The 23,922-nt window shown below is 41.2% G+C and overlaps 2 protein-coding genes across 2 annotated transcripts in view; both read left to right on the top strand.

Moving 5' to 3' along the window:
* Positions 1 to 16,632, top strand: part of itga9 (integrin, alpha 9) — a 48,766-nt gene extending 32,134 nt beyond the window's left edge. Inside the window, exons 17-28 of the mRNA XM_010730438.3 lie at positions 450 to 526; positions 949 to 1,096; positions 4,799 to 4,885; positions 5,049 to 5,128; positions 5,347 to 5,430; positions 5,855 to 5,963; positions 6,079 to 6,186; positions 8,350 to 8,475; positions 8,610 to 8,729; positions 8,814 to 8,909; positions 12,257 to 12,376; positions 14,353 to 16,632. Coding sequence (XP_010728740.1) covers positions 450 to 526; positions 949 to 1,096; positions 4,799 to 4,885; positions 5,049 to 5,128; positions 5,347 to 5,430; positions 5,855 to 5,963; positions 6,079 to 6,186; positions 8,350 to 8,475; positions 8,610 to 8,729; positions 8,814 to 8,909; positions 12,257 to 12,376; positions 14,353 to 14,451 — 1,254 coding nt within the window. The 3' untranslated portion in view covers positions 14,452 to 16,632. The remainder of the gene's footprint in view (positions 1 to 449; positions 527 to 948; positions 1,097 to 4,798; positions 4,886 to 5,048; positions 5,129 to 5,346; positions 5,431 to 5,854; positions 5,964 to 6,078; positions 6,187 to 8,349; positions 8,476 to 8,609; positions 8,730 to 8,813; positions 8,910 to 12,256; positions 12,377 to 14,352) is intronic.
* Positions 16,633 to 22,716: 6,084 nt separating this feature from the next.
* LOC113745627 (vinculin) lies at positions 22,717 to 23,795 on the top strand. Its single transcript, XM_027277758.1, has 4 exons — positions 22,717 to 22,797; positions 22,883 to 23,055; positions 23,141 to 23,258; positions 23,418 to 23,795. Exons 1-4 carry the CDS (start codon positions 22,741 to 22,743, stop codon positions 23,625 to 23,627), a joined length of 558 nt encoding a protein of 185 aa, XP_027133559.1. The 5' UTR covers positions 22,717 to 22,740; the 3' UTR covers positions 23,628 to 23,795.
* The last annotated feature ends 127 nt before the right edge of the window (positions 23,796 to 23,922 follow it).

Here is a 23,922-nt window from a genome sequence, read left to right as displayed (position 1 = left end):
TTTGGTGTTGGTTACCAGCTTATTATTGTCTGTGTTAGCTTTTCTTGAGTGGTATCCAAAAAGACTGATTCATTTATTTTCTTTGCAACCACCTCTAACCTGCCCCACATGTGTTTCCCCACTGTCTGCACTTCGTGAAAAATGGAGGGATTTGCCTCTTTCAGCACCTACAAACTCCATTTATCTGAAACTCATCAGTGCTACATCGAACTTCTTCGCTTGACTTAAGTTTCCTTTCATGATTTAGCCTTAAACCAAAGACCATCCTCCGACTGATTAAAAGAAAGATCAGATAGAGTAAAGATTTGTGCCTTACTGGATTAAAAACCTACTGGATGGCTCCAACAACAACACAATACTGCCCCCTAGTCTGAATATGCAGTCGGTGAGTTCAGCGCATGTACAGCATGAAGTCATATGAACTGTGTCCTTTACTGTTTCCTCTTCAGACTTGGTTTGAGAAGAACTGCCTGTCGGACGACTGTGCTGCAGACCTGAGGCTTCATGGGAAACTGTTGCTCTCTGGGTAAAAACATTTGACTTCACAGTTTAGATTCATTCTCTGTCTTGGCTTTTTGTTCAGCACTGAGGAAGCAAGCTGACGTCATGGGCCATGTGGGTGTGGGTAGTGGAACCATGACGCATGCTTGGAAGATATCCATATGTTTTTCCATACTTAGGGAGTTCCCTCTCTTTTTATCATGTATCTTTTGCCCTCTGTGCATTTACTAACAATACATTTTAGCCATCTTTCACTTATATTTTTTTCTAAAAATAAGCAAATACTCAATTTTTAAGTCCGCTTCTCTTTGTTTACTTTCATTTTAAATTCAAAATAAAACAAACTTAGATTCTTGTTGATGCATAAATCTGCCGTCTACTCCTCCTATGACATCCCACTGTTTATTTATCTTCTGAAATGCATCGTTTACTTCATGTTCCCATCAGGCTGCACAGCAAACCCCATTTGGCTCTCGGAGGAGTGAAGAACGTCTCTTTGAATCTGACCATCTCCAACGCTGGGGATGACGCCTATGACACCAACATCTACTTCAACTTCTCCAGAGAAGTTTCCTACATCAACTTCTGGCAGAAGGTCTGTTCCTCTTGTCACTCTTGAAGTATCTGCTGTGTATTTACTCGAGTGTGTGTGTTTATTTCTGAAATGTTTTTGGCTGTTTAGTTGAAAAGATGTAGGGGAAGCACAAGTGAATTCCTGAACTTTATACAGAGAGCCAAATTTTACACATACACACTGCACTGGCTGGTTACCATTAGCTTTTCACTGAGATGTACATTTTCTACAGGACAGTTTATTTTACAAGACTGATTGAATGTCGGGAGCTCAGTCTAAACACTGAAGCGTACAGAAAGACAGACCTGCGAGAGGAGAGATCAACTTAAATCTTTGCCTGAGCTGTGTAGGCAAACCTGCAGATGAAAGGGCAAAGAGTCCCAGCAGCAGCAACAGCTGTCCCATCTCAGGTCAGCTCCTCTGGCGACCTGTTACACGCTTCTCTGACTCATTCAAGACAGACACAGCATGTCAACAGCATATGAGCTATGTGCATGAGAACAACACATACTTTATATTCCCACAAGCTTGACTTACAGTATATACCGTTCAAATCACATTATTCATGTCAAAAAACTGTCATAGGGCCAGGTTTAATTGAGTAAATACAGGGATGTAAAATGAGGATTATGACCAACCTTCATGGAGATATCGATCAGGCCTCACACTCTCTGACCTCCAACAGAAAATGATTTCAGCATTCTGTCACTGTTAAAGAAATATCTACCCACTGCCATCCCACATTAAACCTGAGAGACCTTCCTTGAGACCACGCTGCATGCAGATGGATTTCACAGTGGCCACTTTTGCCTTTGCTCCTGTCTGTTCACTCACTTGTTGCAAAGAAGCCAAGCAGGTCTGCTCACAGCTGAGAGAGACGCCACGTCAGACGGTGCGCTCTGATATAAGCTTGCCCTGTTTTAGTAGCAGCTTTTTAGACCCTAGAGGGGACAGCATCCATCATGCAGGCTTTTTTTCCCCTCATAATGGACCTCATGTTTATCCTCCAGCTGGGTTTTACACCCCTGTGATGGATAAGGATCATCTCTGTAAAGCACACAACCTGTGACATGATTTAAAACCCTCCAACAAAGCTGAAATTGAATTTAAATAGAATACATGCTGCAGGCATATATTAGAAAAACAGTGTGTCAGTTAGAGTTTCATAGCTAATCCAATGAACTAATTAAGTATAAGGTTACCAGTTGCCGCAGTGTCTCATTTTCTTCAGGAACCTGATAAGCCAGGGTGAACTGCTGCACAAAGGGAACAGGAAGTGAACAGTATGAAGAGATGACAAAGAGACCACCAAGCAGATTTACCGCCATATGCTCCTTGAGACATTTCTAATTACTACTGGAGAAGTCAGAGGTGATGATGTGACCCCTTTTTTGCAAAGTTAAGGTCAGCTCCCAGTCCTCCCCTGAGGCTTTTTTTTCCAGTGAGTAAAGCATGAACTTGTACTCCTCCCACACTTAGTGTGAGCAGGGTGTGTTATCTGTCTGTTGTTCTTGCAACACAAGCTGTCAGAAAGCTGTGGAGGTGAATTGGTTTCAGGAGCACTGCCTTCACTCCTGTGGGACTTAGAGACTTCTGCACCAGCTTCTGTGTTTATCTCTTTTTTTTCTGAAAGCTCAGAGCCATGACAGATGTTTTGTGCTATTGTATTTCTGCCGGCGATTCTACCTTCACTCCACTACATTTATTTTAAAGATAAATAAAATAAAGATAGTAGTTACTTTGCAGATAAGGATTTTACACACCAAACATGTCTGCCTCTAAATTAGGTTGTTTTTTTTAAACAGCGAAATTTAAAGAGCTGAGTGATATTTATGGCTATGCAAAAAAAGTATGAAAAATTACACCTGAAATTTGTATTTATTCAATTTTGATTCATGTTTAGTATAAAGCACTATTGTCACCTGATAATGTGTTTTCTTACAATGTGCACTGACAGTTATGGTGACATACAAATATATACCACTCTGAAATGTTCTCCATAAAAAGTACTTTTACATTTAATATATTTTTTTTAATTATCATAATATTACCGATGGTGCTTCTTTTACTTAGGTTGGATTTTGAATAGAGGACTTTTACATCCGAACACTTCTTCCACCACTGATTTCTGGTGTTTTAACAGTTGGCCCCAAATGAATATCGTGGTAAAAATCCCAGAAGTTCAGAATGCAACTGAGAAATGTGTGAAGGTGTGAATTTCAGTGAACCTCCAAACCTAAGAACATATGAATCACCGATGTTCTTGGCTGTGAAGCGGAGCTTTGCACATGCCATGAAAACCAAAGGTAGATCTTAATCCTCATACCTGTTCAGTAAGTACTGTATAAAGAAGGCGATGACACCAACTTGGAAAAGGTGGACCGAACTAAAGCCAAATGTACAAACACCAGAGTGGTTGAAGACATAAAGAGCATGCAGAATATGGGCCTCCTGTGTGTTGTCATCCACATTGACATACTACTCCAGTAGATGCTACATCTGACACTAAAGTAGAGTAAACAATCCTGGTGATATTTAACGGGCCTGCCATCTGTGAAACTCCCCGCGTACATGTGTTCCTGACACAGAAAGACAAGAGAAAGTAAGCAAGAGAAAGAAAGTGAAGAAGTGCTGAACAAACAGGCTTTTGTCACTCTTCTCCCCATGGAGGCACAACTCGCCACATGCTTTCTCTCAAGGGCTGCCAGGTGGATGATGGGTAAACAGGCTGACTTCCCCAATCCTGCCCAGCCCCATGGGACATGCAGTGTTTGCACAGCAGCACGAAGGAATACAGGAAATAGAGGAAATTCCATCATTGCCATTTGTGCTGGGGACCCACAACCCCCTCCCCTCACAGGGTCTGCTATCATCTCCATGCAAAGGGCAACACTGCTTATTTAAGCTGACTTAATGAAGATCGAGGGCACGGGCACGCCCTGGACTTAAATCTGCTGAATCAGGGGAATGGGAATGTAGATGGATGCATACCTTTAAATATGTCAGCAGAGACCTTCACACCTCTTACTTTATCACTTTTGGAAACATTTTATAAACACAGGCCCAAACTGAAACATTTTGTATGACTTACCTTAAGCCTCCTGCTCAATGTTCCAGGAACGCTAGTCTCTTTTTTTTTTTATCGTTGCAGTATCTCTGCCCTCTTTAATGCTCCCGGCCAGCATACAGTATGAGCTCAGCCAACAGCCTCGCAGTGAACTCTCGCTAAAATAATTCTTACTCTTCGTAGGGTCAAGGCCCGAGTGTTTACATAGCGCAGCCGGTGAAGCTCCATATTGTTTAGACAAGCTTCCAAACACACAGCCTGGAGGTTGTCCAATTACCCACCCGCCAAGATGTGTGTGTGCCATCACTTCTTTGTACATTTTTCCTTTAACCTAAATTGGAATTTCAATGTTGTATGAAAATCTTTTGTTCTCCGCACAGAAGTCTGACAAAACACTTTGTTCTTACGGTTAATGTTGGCAGGTGTGCGTGTGTTTTTAAAGCTGCAGTAGAGATTATAATGTTTGATATTTACATTTATTTTACCACATGAAGCCATCGCTGAAGTGCCTGTTAACTCAAAACTGATTCCCCGTCACAGTCTGCATCTTGTCTACTGCAACTTCCTCTATGTGTCTCCATGAGTGTCACCCACTGTCTCCAGTTTGTCTGTCTTCATCTCCTCCTCTTATTCTCTGTCTATCTGTCTTTTTGCAGGAAGAGAAGGGTATTTCCTGTGGACTTGTTGATTTGGACTTCCTGAAATGCAGCGTGGGATTTCCTTTCATGAGAGCACAGACAAAGGTAGCTCAAGCCCAAGATAGTATGGTACTTATGTACATACCATTTTTGAGGTGTTTGAAACGGCCCAATGCATTGGTGTGCAGAAGCCTCCTCCATGGAAAAATGCTGTATCACATATAAAACAGTCAATGACACATTTGTTTGTTCTGTTTTTTCTCTCCAGTATCATTTTGCAGTAATTTTTGACACGACTCAGCTCTCTGGCGAAAATGACACCTTGCAGTTCTTAATTCAAGCAAAAAGGTAAATATTAGAGTCTTGGATTTTAGTGCATACCTAACAATAGTTATGTTTTCTAATTAGGGGATTCTTATAAATAAAAATGCTGACGTATCCCCATAAATGTGCTTTCATGCCCGACTTTATGTCCTGTAAAGTAAATACATTTTTCATGCGTGTTTGTTTTAATCCTGAATTGATTTACAAAAAGAGTGAATAACTTTATTGCTCCTTTGTTGTAGCGCCAATCCTGAGCACAAACTCTCTGACAACAGTTTGGATCTGTCCATCCCTCTGGTTCATGAGACCGACACAACTATTACTGGGTAAGACAAACAGTCTTAGTTATTATTATACAAACTTAAAGCTGTCTTGAGTTTATGTGCCTCAAAGGGAGACTTGACCTGATTGCTCATCTGTTGGCTCTTGGGAGGAGAGGGAGTACTTTTGTCAGTATGGAGCATGTCAACTTGAAAAGCCTTATCTCTGAAGGGCATAATCAGAGCTCTGCTTCACAGAGAAGGGAAAGAGATGTAAAACAGCACAGAATCACTCTGACATCTGATAAGGCTGCTGTGTGTCTTTTATGTGAAGGGAGGCTTGAGAGCAAAGCTGGACACATCTGACTAATATCTCAGCTGCTGAATAAAACTCTGCTGTCCAGCTAATAACATGACTGAAGCCAGAGATTTTTATGAAGTTCTACTGAAGTATCATCTTCTGTGTCTCTCCTGATCATTGTGGCTACAGTGTGGTAACACCGAGCTCCTTCGTGTACGGAAACTCTATCGACGCCTCGCGCTTTGTCCAGTTGGAAGACATGGAGTGCAACTTTCAGCCTCTAAATTTAACTTTTCAGGTACTGCCAGCACAGACCATATAAGATATTTAATATTTTCAGATATTTTTCTATATATTCACTTCTATTTTCCTTTGTCTCCATCTTTCCCTCTCTTTGTGTGATGTGGTTCCAGGCCATAAACAAGGGGCCCAGCAGGCTGCCTGGCTCCACTGTGGACATCAGGATACCCAACCGGCTGGCTGGCAGCGGAGCTGACATGTTCCACATCATTGAAACACAGGTGGATGCCAACAGCGGTCTATCTACATTATTTACCTAGTCCAAATGATTATTTATTAGTTTATCCACCCGCAGGCAACCACATTTTTAGTTCATTTATCCAGCCTGTGTCTGTCAGCCTTGCTTCTCTTCATAGCACAGCTGCCTACATGCACACCACTTTTATGTACAGAAAGCTGCTAATCCATGGGCTTTTTGTCATGGCATGGGCAATTTACTTAGTGTGAGGCACCACTGGGCCAGTGAAAATCTGCGCGAAAGTGTTGACGTTGCTACTGAAGCTAGCCAACCATTTTGTTTCACAACATTTTGCATTTAGATAAAGAAACACAATACCCCCATTGGATTTAAATGTTTTCTTAACCCTTGCATTGCTCCTTTCATATAGGTAGATTGTGAGGGGGTGGGCGCTCAAGCTGTTAATTGTATTTACTGTGAATGGGCAGAGGGGGTTGACTCCAACCCACCCTCCTTGAGCCCATCTGGAATCACTTTCAGGGGATCAGACAGCTTGCACGAAACAGGAATGGGACACCTGCAGAGCTGGCTACTGCCCCGTACCATCCCCAGCCTGGAACCACACATCATAAATGCTGTTAACACTGCGTCTAGCCTGTGGCGGACTGGACAGTTGCACACTTACATTTTATAGGCAGATATCCTTACATTTTATACAGACCTATTTCTTCAGACATGACATGCAAGTCCTTGACTGTTGCTCCATATGGTCTAGTTTTTCTGCATGAAATCCCTCAACCTTCATTATTTACTGTCAAAACTCTGTTCTTGCGAAAGTGTGGAGGGGATGTGGCGCATCAGCTGCAGGCTCCAACAACTCCGTTAAATCAGCAAATCTGGGTCTGCTACGTTTTGAATCTTCTACCCCTGATCCACTCACTCCGTGTCTCCTAAAGCAAACAATGATCTGTGGTGACACTTGCGTCCATAAATTATGGTCAAGTGATGAGGAGCAAGACTTACATGGCAAATGTTTGTTTTCATGGTACACACAAAAAGAAACATAACTTCTGCCAACAACAACGAATCTGTCGGAGGAAGTACCCCATATCCAGATCTACTAACTCAGATTCAGAGTCTGCTGTTTCATGCTACTGAGGAAGTTCTCTTGATTTACTCGTGTAGGATGGATCGTGGAATCTACAAAGCTGGATCCGGATCTGTGATACTGGAGTCTGCAGAAAGTTACACTGATTCTCATCTGAGTCCCGAAGCAATTGGCAACAACTGCTTATTGTCTATGATAATAGTGTGATTTCTGGCAGCTACTTAGGCCGGGTCTAGATGTAGAGGCAGACCCAGCTGCTGGAGGTGATGGTGTCCCGGGCGTCACCGGCCCCTTTGCTATCTGTGTGGCTGGCTGGTGGCAGAGTGGGCTGTGCGCCTGCTTCAACTCTATTGCCTGAAGGGGTGAAACAGTCTGGGAATTTCCACAGTCCTCAGATACTGGCCGTGCTGAAGCAACTGATCAGCATAGATCATCCTCCTCCAGATCACGCAGACAGATGACCTTCTCTCTGTGTGCCTTTGTCTCAGCTCTGACTTCCCTTCCATCTCCAGCATGTTACTGTGTTAAGAAGGGAGAGTGATTAGTTAACTGGATGCAGAAGTGCTAAACACCTCACCTGGTGCTGCTCTCCTGAGCCATCCCCATGCCTCTCCACTGCAATGGGGAGACAGAAGTTAGGCTACAAAGCTCAGCAGCAATAGCAGCACAAACACAGGATATGAGAAAGCATGGCAATAAAAGCTATGACATGCTGGGTTGCAACAGAGCAGACAATGAGGGAGGCCAGAGACTTCCACCTCCAGAGCTTCAGGAGAGGAGAGGGGAAAGGGGAAGTGTTCCCTGGGGCCTGGGCAGTAAAGCAGACACCTCTAAATCACTCCATATGGGAAATCTGTCTGGGCGGGGTACCAGCTCCGTTTGTTGGGGAGAACTTCCTGGAGACTAACAATAGTGGGATCTGACCAGTTTAGGTGACAAAAGAGCTTGTGTCGATTTTCGCTGTCAAATCTAAATTTACCTATAAAAAACGAACATGACAAAAGTGCTCCAGGCAACCTATCCTATTTTAACTCAACTCTGACTTCATTTGGTTTAATTTGGTATTAATTTACCTGAAATCATTTTTTGGTCTTTTAGGTGGCTGATGGCAGAGGGAACTGCACCCCTCATCGGAACCCAACACCGTGCACCATCCCCCAGGAAACAGAGAGCATCTTTCACACCATATTCGCCTTCTTCACCAAATCAGGACGCAAAGTCTTGGTAAATATACAGCCCTCAAGTTGCACTTTGACCTTTCAGATGTCACTGACTGCCACCCCCTGTGAGGAATCTGTTTATCACACTTTTCTCTCCTTCTCTTACCCCACTCTCCGTTTCTAATCCTTTTTGAAAAGGACTGTGACCGACCGGGGAGAGCGTGTATGATGATCTCCTGCAGTCTGGGTCCACAATTAAAAGAAGAAGCTTTAAGCATAGATATAAAACTTCTACTGAACACTGAAATTCTTAAGACGGTAAGAAACACATCACAAACTCGATCAGTTGCAGGTTATTGTGATTCTAATAGTAACAGTGATCTACTCTCTCTCAACCCACAGGATAGTTCCTCTGTGATCCAGTTTGTGACAAGAGGTAGCGTGCAAGTAAATGACAGGACAGTGGAGGTGCCAAACGGCCTGCCAGAGGATATTTCTGTGAGTACATCATGAATTGTTAATTTATCATCTACCTTCATTTATTGCAGGACTTAAGCTATCTTTGAAAGAATGCTAAAAAGGCCAATTTATCATCTTTCAGCTGATCGTTTTACAGCCAGCAACTTTATTTTGGTTGACTTTCACTGTTCTCATCAAGCCACAGCTGTCTGATTTATCCACACCACTGTGCATGAGCAGTATCAAATGGCAGGCAGACAAAGCTAGCGAATAGCTGAGTGTTTAGCCAATGAAAACACAGAGATGCAAATGATGTTTTTATATTTGGGTGAACTGATCCTTTAAACCTTGGGTGGATGCTAATTGAGGCTTGAATGCAGGTTGAAGGACGGGGTAGTCAGTACGTGGCTCTGCTGGCAAAAATCTATCAAGAAGTATATATATTTATCTTTAGACGTGAAGCCCATCATACTGTGGTTAAACAATCCTTGAGTGGCTGATGTGAGCCAAGGGAACAGCTGGGGACTGTGGGTGTACTGTATGGTGGCACTTCTGTTGGCTGCATTTCGGGGTCCTCAGCTGTGCTCAAGGACATACCCTCCCCCCACTGTTGTTTGCTGAGTGATTGAATGGCCCCCCAGATCAAATGTGATGATTACACTGAGCACCCAGCATGCTCGCAGTGGGATCTCTCAAGTGATTAGGGTGCTGACCGGGCTGCAGACCCGCTGACCCTGAGCTTCAGACGTGCTCGGAAAATTTAGACCCGCCATGAATATGTCCATTCCACGCCACTCTTTCAGCACTTGGTGAACGCGCTCATTCCAGCGAATATTGCCCCCTTAGGTTTTAGTAAACACAGTTACCTTTCCCCTAAGGATTCCTCCTCGCTTGAGTACACACTGCACAGTATAATTTGTGGTCCCTGGTTGTATCGTTCACAGTAAGCCCAGCTCACTTTTTATGCCTCGTGACATGTAAACAAACTGACGTAAATCTATAGGATTCTGTTGTAAGTACGCAACTTACAATTTTAGCATCGCAGAGCTGAGTTGATTGCACTTCACCTTTCAACCGGACATTCCCAGAATGAACTGATTGCACAAGTTAAATTGGGAAAGTAAAAGTCAGAGAGCAACGACCAGTAGAGCTTTCATCTTTTCTGTAGACACAAGCACCCAGGCATGCATAACAACAGTAAAATTCCTGAGCTCGGAGTATGGGGGAGGTGTTAATGTGGGAAACTATTCAACAGAGAGATTAATCCTCACTCGTCCATTTGGTTGTGTCTTGGCTCACAGTTGATGTCTCATGCCACATTTGTCTTCAGAACCTATGCAACACTGCACATTGACACAGTGACATTCCACAGTGCTGAAGTTGTCCCTCCATTCTTTGCAGAAACAAATTATGCAGGATAATCTGACATTTGGGAGTTACACATTTATTTATACAGTTATGTGCCTTTGTTTAAAATCACGAGTGAATAAAAAAAGTATTTCATGGTCCTTGAATGTGTTGTTTTCCATTTAAGGCGTGAATGCTGACATTAAAGTAGGCTTAGCTGTGGTGCAGAGTAATGAAATGTTTCACTCAAGTCAAACCACTTTTAATTCAGTGCAAATCAGTTTAAGCGATCTAAGTAATTTTGTTGGAAATGACTCAAATAGCTTCAAAAGAACTGTTGCAAAATAGAGTGACGTGGTAATTGTTACAAAATCAAATAAAGATCAAGGCACTGGTGCCAGAATGTGATTTAATATAATTGTGTTTACATAATTACAATAAATACAGCATTTGTCACTGCTTCCCTCCATTATAATGAAGCACTACAGTGTGCATTGGGTTAAGCGAACTGAGTTTGCTGTCAGAGACAGATTAACTAGCAGGTCAGTGTTTCACTCATGTCATGGGAAACAGCCTAAACATCTCTAATTTATTGTGAAACCAGGCTATTTTTTGGGAGTTGCCAAGCCTCCCAGAACACAGAGATAACTCTCGGAGTTCACCTCATTCTGGGTTTTAAAAAAATAAGTTTATAGTAATGAGGCTCCAAATAGAAAAAGGGAGTAGGTGATATGATTTTGAATTGCATTGACTTAATAAGATGAATACTGGTTGGCAACAGTGATGTTAAGCATACTGTCTAGTTCTGTCAGTCATACCAGTGATAAAGAGCTGGAGCCAAAGATGAATACACTGAGACTAAGTCTGCAGCCATGCACACAGTGGTGCTTTCAGCTAAAGTTAACATACGCATGCGAACATGTTCACAATGCTAGCCTACTTATGTTATGTTATGTTATGTTATGTTATGTTATGTTATGTTATGTTATGTTATGTTATGTTATGTTATGTTATGTTATGGATTATCATGTGCCCAAATAAGCCACATGTAACAGATCTAATCTGTAATCAAAGTAAGCACGCTGTTAATTATGTATAACTTTAACTTATATCATTTAAACAGGGTGAGTTATGTAGAAATTCAGACTACAAAGTTGTTAAACGGGCAGAATAGCTATAGATTTTTGATACCGGGCTGTAAACATTTATTTCTGCTGTGAAGCTGGACATTTTAACATGGGAGTTTATGGAGACTGACTTATTCTGTAGCCAGCCTCAAGTGAACATTTGTGGAACTGCAGTTTTTGGCTCTTTTGCATTGGCTTCACTTCACACCTGCTTGCACTGAACACAAAGTACAGCTGAGACTGATGGGAATGTCAATAGTTTTAGGTTTAGGTTTCTATAAACCATCACAAACCAAATTCAATTTTAGACGTTGATGAAAAGTCACTGCAGTTGGTAGGGTTTATCCAGTTGAGACCACAAATATTTGTACAAAATCCATTTAATATATGTTGATATATTCAGTCTGAACTAAAGTGGTGGACCGACTGACAGACTGTGGCAAAAAAAAAAAAAACACTTATTTTGTAAATAAAAATATGTTTTTACACAACAAGGTTACAATTTGTTGATGCTGACTGTTTGTGTGGAAAAGTTGACCGTAACCACCCTGCCCTGCTGGGTGTGCTCACAAACCAGGCTGAAGAATTTGGATTTTCCCTGGAGTTCAGTGTGAATTATGTTTCAGTAAATGTAGCTTGAAACATCATGATGTACAGAATAAACCGATGTTGACTGTTTTTGTGTTTCTCATTTGTATGATTCATGGATTACATTTCGTTTGAATCAAATCACGAGTTCGGACAACAGCTAAAGTAGACTGAAATAAGATGTGCCTCGGTTGTTATCGTTGCACTGCATTGCATCATTAGCAGCACATGACTTCATGAGTACTCATTTGTATCCCTGCCTGTCTCTGTGTGTTGTGTTTGAGAATGACTCACTGACTGACTTGAGGTTTTGTTCTGTTTCAGCTGGTGTTCGAGGCTCTCCACAGTCAGGAGCCGAGGGGTTACGTAGTTGGCTGGATCATTGCCATCAGTCTGCTGGTGGGAATCCTCATCTTTTTGCTGTTAGCTGTGCTACTTTGGAAGGTAAACACACAAACAAAGATTGTGGTTTTTTTTAGTTACACAACCGCTTTTTCTTCCAGCAATATTTTGTTGTAGCTACAACAGTAAATAAGAGGGAGTGGTCACAAACTTGTCACTGCCTGAAGCACCGTGTCTAACTCTGGTTAGATGACAGCACAGTATCCAGTTGTATAGAAACAGCTGGAGGTAGCAGAAGAGGTGGTGGTGGGGGGGGGGCTTGCTTCAGGCCTTAAACTACCATGAAAAGGACAAATCACAGGCTGGACAATAATTCACACCATACCATTCACATGAAAGAAGAATCTATAGGGGAAATAGCAATTATACTGATGTCCAAAGGGCCCGTTAGCACAAAACTCCTTTTCTTTTTCACTGTTTCATTTTCCACCGGGAATACCACAACTAAACCTTGGAATGCTGGTCCTGGGATGCATCCCCCCTCTCGATCCCCAGGTTCTCAGACCTTGCCAAAATAAACCCCACTTACAAGAGCAGCACATGTCATGTATTGGTCTTTTCAGGAAATGCCTGAGGAGAGTACAGGTCTGTATCAATAAACTTTAGCAGTCAAACACAGATAAATGAATGGAGTCACAGCGAGAGGGGCATCATGACTTTGTTGAGATACACACCAAGAATCTGCTGCTCTCTCCAGTCATCTCATATCTCCTTTATATTACACTTGGTAAATACATGTTATAGGTCAGTTAAATGTAAATTAGAATACGGTATTAGATTTCTAAAGAAACAATACATTTCTGCAGGGGAAATGCTTGATTTGCCAGCCTATTTCAAAGCATACTGTGTTAATTTCCGTTTGAAATCGGCTAGGAATCTGAAGATATTTGTGATCTAACGATATATAACCCATCATACTGACTTTTTATCATTATTATTATTGTAATGATGTAGCTAATTTATCATGCAATGACACAATAATAAAGCTGTCACAGTACAGCCCAATGGATACAGGATTTTTAAAGCTGATTTGTTTTTAAAGGTTGAAAAATGTAATGCTATCCTGCATCATAGAGCCCAACTGATACTGGATTTCTGGGGCCAGCACCAATATTTGAGAGGAGAGTAAACAACTGTAATATCAACATATTGGTTTGGTTTTGGTTTGACAACTTTATTATCCAAAATGACATCAGTGCACTGAAACAGTAAACTTCACAGTGAATCTAATTATTATCTAATGTAATAATTGTCTGTACAAATATGCATACAAAAGATAAACAGATGATGATCAATAGATTTAAATTTTCTGATTTATTTGTTGTGTAAGACAACATAAATGCATCAGGCTAGCATCAACACTTTGGAAAAGTCACTTATTAATTGTCCTTCCAAGAGAATCAATACGACTTACATGTCTGCAGCCAGATAGTTTAGCTTATCACAAACACTGGAAACCAGGGGGAAACAGCTAATCTTTGTCCATAGGTAACAAAATCAACCTAAAAGCACCGCTAAAGCACTCTGAGCTCACACTTTTGTCCTGTTCTTTAATCTGTACAAAGATGGAAGTGTAGAAATGATTTAATGGGGAGATATGTACCGGACTATTACTTAGCCAAGAAGTTACTACGCCCAGCTGAGAAATAGTCTTCTACATAACCCCTGTAATACCACAACATGTTGTATATTTAGCTACATGAGAGTATTATCTATCTTCTCATCATCTCTGCAAGAAAGGGAAAAAGTGTTTTTGCATTTCAAATTATTCCTTTAAAGGGTGACATGTTTGCCATTACTGATATGATCTGTCTGTAATAAACCAAGATGGGGTGATGACTCTAGGTCACAGCTATACATTACCGATCCCAAGTCTTTTTTGAAAAGGACACCCTCAAGAGAGAAAATGTACCCTAAAAATGCAAAGCCGCAGGGTTTTCACACTCCTGTAGTCAGATCTGACCACAGATGCACCTTACCAAACACTCACATTTTTGTTCCCCTCTTATCTTTGACAGATGGGATTCTTCCGTCGGCGCTACAGAGAGATCATCGAGGCTGAAAAGAACAGGAAGGACAGTGATGAAAGCTGGGACTGGATGGAAAAGAACCACTGAGACTTACAATTGGGGGGGGTCCCTAAGGAGCCAATGAGATTAGGGATTGGGTCAGGAAGGATCCAATAGCACGGGGTCTCGCAGCCCAGGCGCCCCAGTGGCACCAGGTCCTTCAGTCTTCCATATGTGGAAGAGAAGAATATTCTCCATATTTTTTGGAGACTTGATATTTTTTGTGGGTGGGGGTCCAGGAAACAGGCTTCTGAGGTGACAGTGTGGCTTGCCAGAGGACACTTGCTGTGGAATTCAGCTAATCTCAAAGGAGGTAACTCCCAGCCAGCGGAGCGGAGCTGTTGATGGAGACCCACATCCGTACAGGGATGTGGAGACGGCATGAATACTGGTGGACAACAAAACCCTCAGGGCTGTGTTACATAGCAAATTTATTTTTATACATACACTTTAAGCCATATTGTGTAAAATTGGGCTTCAAGAAGGGTTGGGGTTTTGAAGGCCATTATAAACATACTGTATCTACAGTATGTTTTTGTAAAAGCACTGATGTTTGATAAGAATGAATGCCTTGGCTCCATAGCTTTACTTGTTATGCCAAAGATATGTCCTGTATAGTATATGATGGAGTTGTTTGTATATTCAGTTCTCCGTGGGAGTAAAAGATTGTATCTTTGCTTTACTATTTCTGGCTTATGAATATCTGTTTTACACATATGACTGTCTCACCCTCTCACAGATAATCAGAGCTAATTCTGTGTTTCAGACCCCATCACACGGTGATCATGTCGTCCACTAGTGTTGTCAGATGCGCTGGAGGCCCGGTAAAAGCGCTGTCTGAGTTCATTAATGTTATAAAGGCCGTCATTCACACTTTAAGCTTTGTGACTTTCCATGAGCATTCCATTTGTTATGGGTTTTAACTGAGTTGCTCGTAGCACAACATAAGCTATTTCAATTTCAGCCTTTACTCCCTGCAATACTTTGAATTAACAAATGCCTTGAAAGTGCGCTGTGCAGTCGAGCAAATTATTTGAAGCTGCTTTTGCAAGAAACTATTGCTCAGGTATGCAGCTAACTTTTTGAAGGACCCCCAAATGTTTCCAGGTCCAAGTGAAGATATCGTCTCAAATACTGTAGGAAATGATTCACTCTGTGTCATGACATTAGGCCTGATCATGATTTATTCCCTAAACCTTTCCAGGCTTCACCTAAGCAAACCATATTTAATTTTACTATTATGTTATTAGGCATTGGGTTTTAGCCTGAAATATGAGATACATTACTCTCCACGGCCAGATGAAAGTCTGTGATGGGAGTCCACCTACAGTCATTTACAGGGGCCCATGGCATGAGTAATGCCCTAAAAATAGGTGGGAATGTGCTGCACTCAATCACCACACATAAACGGGCTCTTTGGGGCTCCTGGGAAAAGCTTATTTTAAGTCAACATGGAGGAATGTCAGCGCCTTGAAAATCTGCCACTATTAAAGTTCACAGTTTCTCGCTACTTAAATTTTCTACCCCACATGTTCTTTTTAAAGCTGGGCTTGATTGAGTGAATTCAACTTTAAATGTTGCCAAAGAAGTGAGAATGTTAACTTTTTTTTTTTATATAGATTTGAATAGATAAAATTATGCTCCCCAAAATATGTTTTGAAGATATGATGATTATTTGTATTAAAAGAGATATGCAGTATGTTAGGATGAAACCCTGCGCTCGCATGAATTTGAGGTAATTTTGCAGTAGACCGGAGTCAGATTTAAATGTGCAATGCCAAAGTACAAAAACTATATTTTAATATGTTTCACACTTTTCTCTGAGACTTCAGTGCTAAGACACTTTATGGCTCACTATGATCGCTTTGCTCTCTATTGTGCTGTATGAATCTTTTCTTGATCTGATACACTTTATTTTACCATTTAATTCCACTGGCATGACGGCATATACTGTACACATTCACGTCTTCACTCTGCATCTGTTACAGCGATGCTGTATCCGTATGCGGAGAAACCGACACTTGACATTGTTTTGGTAAATTTTAACTGTGATGGTTATATTTTGTTTGTATGTTTGTTGTCACCGTTAATCACAACGTTATTTTGGGGTTTTGTTCTGAGTATACTACTGTCACTGAATATCATTTCCATTATAGTGTGCTGAATGTTTGATGTTTAAAGTCATGTTTGAGCTGTATATTTATCTGTTGATAAATTGAGTGAAATTTCCTGGCTCTGTATGCTGTTCTTGTAAACATGAGTCTGGTGTGGTCATAGGTTGGTTCACTTCCTTTTTGATGGTTAGTGGTGCTCTCTGCTGGTTGCTCTGTTCAAAATATGCAGGCAAAAAATCAAGAATTAAAAAAACCCTTTATAATTAATAATTATATATTCAAATTTTTTGACAACTCTTTAGGATGTATTTGCAGTTATATTCAGATCAATTTCCTGTGCAAAAACAGCGTTTTCATTATAAGGGTCTTACTTTTTATCGCTCATATACATTATATACTGTATGTCCATGATAGACCTAAAACAATTAGTCACTCAGCAGAAAATTAAGTACCAAATTAAGTGTCAGTTTGTCTTTTTTCAAGCAAAAATGACAAATATAATTTCACTGTTATACCATTATAAAATGTCAGTTGTGCTATTGGTTGGATAAAATGTACTATTGGTTTTCTTACCTGAAAATATTGCTCACACCTTCAGCAAATGTGGGATAGTGCTCAAAATAAGATTGAAAAAAAAAAAGCATAATTAAATCCATGTTTATTGTAAATGGACAAAGTACTCTGTCTGTTACACTGGCCTCTTTATATTTACTTTAATCCCTTATGTTTTGTAAGATATGAGTCATTGATGTTCAGGGATGATGAATTCAGGTTGTGGCAGTATAGATAGTACATGTGCAGGTTTGCATATGAACAATGAATTACTCTTTAAACCTGATAAGGTTCTGTGTCTTTGGTCAGGTAATCCCAGTTGCTATGAAACACTGAAAACAAGCACAAGCATGCATTAATTATTTATACCGACACCAGACTGAATACAGCAGGAACACCACAGCAGGAGGAACTGCTCACTTTCTTTTGACCAGAGACAATCGCTCTGCCGGCCATGTCTTCTCTATTGGATTATGGGTTGATCAGGACTGCGGCAGTGGAGCAGGTGGTTGCACCAATCGCAAGTCATTTATGTCACTTGGTGCTCATGTGTGACAATGTAGAGGAACCTGAACAGTTCAGCCAGCTGGAAAGAGCAGCTCAGGCTGTGGCTAAAGCTACTGAGAACATGGCAACAGTGGCCTCCAGGTATGTACAGTATGGAGTTTGTTGAGGTTAGGAATAAAATATTCAGTTTATAAAGCTTCAGGTACAAATCTGTAAAAGTCACATGCCAACATGTCACTTCCAGGCAAATACGTGAGACAGAAGATGAAGTTTTGTACATGGAAATGTCGTCCCTGTTGGAGTCAGTTACTGTGTCTGGACAACACGTGCTTCTGGCAGCGCAGAAACTCAACATCCAGCCCAGCTTGACCGAACACAGAGAGGAACTCATTACTGCTACACAAAACGTCTTCCTGGGAATAGTCAAAGTAAAATAGTATTTTTATTCTCTCTTTTTTTTTTTTACTAAATATATATTCAATATAAGATATTACACATTTAAAAAAATGAACAGAGATAAGAAGAAAGGCTGCAAAGAATGAGTGATTAAAAGTACTGACAGGCTCAAATAGATTCATCTTCCACATCTGCTTTTTACTTTCCCAAAAGGTTTCCTTAAATGGGAATACTGCTTAACACACCAAGAGACAAACTACTGCCTGCTTCAAGTTTCACAAATATCTCAGCTCTTCCAGTGTCGTCATAAATAACAGTTTAAATTATCCTTTGTTAATTTATGAGGACAAAAACCTTTCTAACGTTAACAACCAACTAGCATCTTATGTGTAATGTCATGCCAGCATACAGACAGTCTGGAATTTACACAAGGGGAATATATCAGCTACTGATGGTAAATTGGACACATAGGTCTACTTTGTTACTGACACTCGTATAATCTTTAAAACTCTACACTGACATAACACCACCTGGTGTGTGACAAACTCTTCTTTCTGGGAAATGCTCTGTAGAACTGCCAAAACTATTTAGACACCCTAGAGTGTCATATTTGAATACAGCAAATTGTGCAATTTCAATTTCATTTTCTGCAAACAATAGTTTTTTATAGTCAGAACAAGCAGACACTTGATCCCAACATTGTCCAAGATTTGGCAAGAGATTGCAAAATGTTCTGGAAATTCTGTCCTCACCCATAATTGGTATTGTCATAATATTATGCACTTGTACAGCAGAACAAGTCACTTCATATACAGTACTGTGTACCACAATGTAGAACTTTTCAGTTCATCAGTATTTGATTTATGTGCGTACAAACCTAGTTTTACAAACTCCTATATTACATTTACAGTAACATTATAGCATGACAAGGAAATATTTGTTATGTTTACATAGGAATACAGTTTACACTGTGAAATATGAACAAGACTAAGAGTCTACAGCCATACGAGCAGCTCTGTGTGAGGTTAGGCACAGTGGTGCTTTGAACTAAATGCCAGCATGCTTACTGATCAGAGTTTTTACCGGATCTTGGCGCTATCATAACAAATCTAAACCAAATTTCATGATAATACGTACAGTTTTCAAGACATTTCACTGAAAAATGGTGCCATGAATATTTGTACTACATTTCACTTGTTGAGATATTTAAGTCAGGCCCCAAATGCCACTAGCACGAGTAACAAGTAAACTTATCTATCTCTCTGTTCTCAGGTACTGTTGGTGGATGATGATGCAACTGTAAGAAGAGTTATAGCTGCTGCTGATCAAGTTTTAGTGTGCCTCTCTGAGCTTGGCTCCTCCTCAGACATCAAGTCTCTGCTCAAATCTTTCCAGGTGTTTTCTCAGGCTCTGCTTCTCCTCAACAGTCTGACAGTGGAGAGGGCAAATTCCTTACAGGATCCCAGACAAACTAAACAGCTTCTCAATTCATTGGAGACCCTGAGGAAGTGCATCTCCATGCTGCACACGGCCATGTGCACAACCATCAAACACCCTACAAGCGAGCAGGCACAGGTAGCCAAGAGATACATTCTGGACAAGGTGCAGAGCACAGTCAGTGACATTATGATAACCCTGAAAAGTGAATGCCACAGTGAATCACTGGGTCCTTGTGGGTATTATACAGGGAGGAGGAACAGTCTGTTGCAACTACTTACTAATTCGTCCACCTCCTCAATCAGTGGTAGTGGCTTTGATAGCGTAGTAAGAGATCTTGTGTTTCACTGTATGGTTGTCGCAAACTCTTCTCGTAGAGAGTTTCAGCAAAGAGTAGTGGGTCATTGTCGTCACATCCTGCAGTTCTGGTCAGACATAAAAAGGATTTTAAAGTTCTCAGGGGATCCTGATGATTCTGAGCAGAGCCTTGAGAAGACCTGCACTTTGTTGATGCAGCAAATACAAATGCTTGACGAAGCACTGATGATTACGGTTCTTTATCAAGTTCTGGACACATTTCCTACAGCATCTTCTACAGTTGAGGAACTTTTAAGTGTGACAAGACAGATCCTGGTTGCACCTTCTTCTACGGATATGGATCTGAACTTCATTCAGCCACTTGTTGAGGATTTCATATCTTCCACTGATAGAATAATCCAAGTGTCAAATTTTGTCTCTGCCGTGGCTGTTGATGCAAAGAGTTTGGAGAATGTGGAGAACTCACGAGCATGCCTTACAAGACTCAGAGCTCAAATTTCACCTCTTTCACTGGAGCTGGCAGATAATTCAGTGCAAACTGTTCAAAAGCTTCATGAGGTGTGCCAGAAATGGGAGGAAGAGACTAGTCAGCTTCAGGATGTTCTCGGTGACGTTATGGATGTGAGGGAGTTCACCAGTGTTGCTATTAATGAGATAGTCAATGAGCGCTATGGATGTGATGCAGCATACAGAGAGCAGAGCTATAAACTCTTTAATGAACATGCAACAAATCTTATATGTCACATGAGGCTGGTGATTCAGTCAGTGAAGAGGCACTTGGACAGAAGTGATAACCCCATCTACAGGAATGGCCTCCTGGTGCTGCTGAAACAGGTTCAGTCATCTCAAACTAAAGTGGGTGAATCAGTCAAAGACATGCTCTTAGGTTCAAGTCTAAATGTGGAGGTATATAGCACTTTTTCCGATAATGTTTCCATGGCCATTCAACATTTTAAAGTGCTCAGACAGGGACTAGATGGCCAACAGCATCCACATCTCCTGAGCCCACTGCGAGAGCGGGCACGTCAGCCTGAAGTCTCACCAGTCAAAGATATCTGTGAACTGGACCTGGATTACATGAGAAGGGGCTCTCGCTTTCCTGTTTTGGAGGTTATGGAGAGGGTTTCCCAAACCGAACATGAGGAGGACCACTCAGATGAGGAAACCATAGAAGCAGAACTGACGCATAAATATGACAGAGATGATTTAAAGATCCCAGCTGTCTCTGCTGGGCCCAGACTGATCCACAAGCCTTTTGAATTTGACCTTTTGCCTCTCTTGTATGAAGTTGTGACTGTGACTAAAGGGAAGGATGTGACTGCCCTCAATCAGGCCTGCACTGGTGTTCTTGAGCTGTCAAATTGTTATGCTCAAGCTGCAAAGGAAGCTTTGGCCATTGTTGATGCAGTTGATCATCAGACATTAGAAAGTTTCAGAGCAGAGCTTGTGTCACTGACTCCACTGCTCGTCCAGACAGCTCAAGAGACAGCAATGAGCTCAGTGATGAGCACAGACAGCATCTACAAATACAGCACACAGTTTTCTGACCTTATTAACAACACCCGAAAAGTTTTACTGCCGGTGGCTGGAGCCTGGTATCATGCTGTATACAATGAGCTGCAAGGAAATCTGCCAACAATCCCATCCTCTGTTACACAGCAACTAAATGAAGTGATGACCTTATGCGCCGACTTGGTCCAGTTCCTGACATCGTCTGATTTAACCGCACAAAGTGATGGTCAAGAAACATTCAGCATGTTACACAACAAGCTGAACAAAGCCCAGAACAACACAAGATACCTGGTAGAGTTTTCTGCCTCATTGGAGGGAAAGGTAGACCAACTAGAAGGACTGTGTATCCTCTGGGGCCTGTCTATTCAGACTTTGCTAAATTCCCTTGATAAGATTTTGGGAACATCAACTGCAATGAACCATTTGGCCCCCCAGAAACAACTATCAATGCTTTCTGAGAACTCACTTCGAATCCAAGAGGCAGCGAGGCTAACCAGCCTGAATTGTAAAAGTGCTTACAAATCTAAACAGTTAACAGGATACCAGGATGAACTAAAAACACTGACTGAAGCCTACCTTAAAGCTGCCGAAGAGCTTGACATAATGCCAAGTGTGATGCAACTTGCAAAGTCAGAATTCTTTCAGAGAAATCTTTTGATTAAAATTAGAGTGCTTTCTGGTCATTTAAGCAAAGCAAATCAAGATTATGACACTGCACTTCAAAATATTGTCAGCATTGCTTATTTAGCTGCTGAACACTTTAGGGAGAACAACACAGAAGATGCAGAGCTAAAATTTGAAAATGCAGTGCAAACACTTTTTGATAATGTAAAACTTGCAACCAAAAGAGTCGAGGACTCCTTAAACTACATCCGTGACCCACGTGCCCGTTCGAATCTGAGGTCTATTAATGACCACTTGTCTTTTCAAATCTCAGATATAATCAGCAGGGCGAAGCTCATGGTAGAGACCCACTACATTTGTGATACACTCAGTCTGGATGTGCAGATACAGTGCTGGTCAGCCAAAGCTCACTATGTGGTGGAGGAGATCAGGAAGCAAGATGGGATTCACCAAGAGGCTAAAGAGCAGATCAGGGCTGGTCTACAGGGCAGAACACCTGACAATGTCGGAGAAGTGTTGGCTACAATCCCACCTAGAGTCAAAGAAGTAGAATTTCCCTCTGACACAACAATGACATGCTGGCAGAGAGGCAATGCAGAAAGCATCGATGCTGCAGAACCAAATATGAACCTGGCATCTGTGTCCAAACATGGACCTGGAAATATGGAAAAAGATGTAGGTATCTCCTGATGAACAACATTTTGCACTAAATTGATTCCTAGATGTCACAAAAATGTCACAATTTTCTTTATAGGGTGGTGTCGGGGCTGGTGCATACAAAGAAGCTTCTGGCCTGACCTACACCTCCCTGTTTTTAAAGCAAGAAAGTGACAGCTGGGATCCCAAAGACAACAGAATTGTCCAAGTCACCAGGAAGATGGCTGACACAATATGTTACATGACCCAATACTTGAAGAAAAAAGGCCCAATACCGGTAACGACCACCTGAGGGCACTGTACTGCCTTGATCTTGATATTTGCAGACATCTTATTTCACAATCATTCCTCTTTTTTTCCAGAACAAAGAGGCATTTGTCACCGCAGCCAAAGATGTGATCTCAAACTGCCAGTCAGTAACTCAGTTTATCAGAGTTATTACCAACCACTGCCTGGATAAACAATGCACGGTTGAACTCTCCCTCATAGTTGAGCAGATTCTCACCATCACCAACCAGCTCAACATCATCTCCAGGTCAGAGGACTTAGACTGAAAACTAAACTATAAAAAGAAAGACAGACAGCTAATAAGACTGTTTTCTACTGTTATCTTTACTCAGTGTCAATGCTCTAACACCCGGTTGCAAATCATCTGATGAGATCCTGGTGAAGAACGCACAAAATCTACTCCAGACGGTCTTGCGTGGGGTCCATGCTGCAGAGACAGCCTGCATGACAGTAAATCTAACATTAAAAAAAACTTAACAAATCTGTAATGACATGATGTCTTCTCCATGTACTATAGGTTGATGAGATAAAGCTCAAACTTTCAATGTCATGTTCTGTTAGAATTGTGTCAATTGAGCCATTAAAACTGTACAATTACTCTTATTCCAGGGTCTGAAGCAACCAGAGCCAAACTCAGATGGTGCAGAGGCTACAGCCTTGTGTTTCCAGTGGAGAAGGAAGCTGGAGATCCATCGAGCCCAGCAGACTTTTAACCTAGAGACTGATGATCTGGGTTTGAGGAAGACCTCATCCCACCCTGTAGCACCCAGTCTTGCCCCGACACTTAATGTGACCACCACCCCTTCAAAACACAAGTAGTATTTCTGTCTCAACGAATAAGAATCCTACCTGTGATTACATTTTTGCTTTTTATTTCATATAATAATAAAGATGTGAAACCCACTTACATTTTGAAGTGAGCTTTCACAGACTGTCATGGTCAAGGACAACTGAGCAAAATTTGATATAGTTTGTGGTTGAAGACGTTTGCAGATCCTTTACTCAAGTAAAAGTACCAATACAATAATATAATGTAACAAGTAAAAGTCCTGCATGAAAGTCTTGATTAAGTAAAAGTACAAATGTATTATTAGCTAAATGTACATAATTTATC

Source organism: Larimichthys crocea, chromosome III (genome assembly GCF_000972845.2).
Source record: "Larimichthys crocea isolate SSNF chromosome III, L_crocea_2.0, whole genome shotgun sequence".
In the NCBI taxonomy this organism is placed as follows: domain Eukaryota; kingdom Metazoa; phylum Chordata; class Actinopteri; family Sciaenidae; genus Larimichthys; species Larimichthys crocea.
Note: the sequence above shows the minus strand (reverse complement) of the source record. Positions and strands in the feature narration are given on the sequence as shown.

Coding starts and splice junctions, on each gene's coding strand:
- LOC113745627 (XM_027277758.1), top strand. CDS start 22,741: ATGGCTGACACAATATGTTACATGACCCAATACTTGAAGAAAAAAGGC. Junction 23,056..23,140: donor CAGCTCAACATCATCTCCAG/GTCAGAGGACTT, acceptor ATCTTTACTCAG/TGTCAATGCTCTAACACCCG. Junction 23,259..23,417: donor CAGAGACAGCCTGCATGACA/GTAAATCTAACA, acceptor CTCTTATTCCAG/GGTCTGAAGCAACCAGAGCC.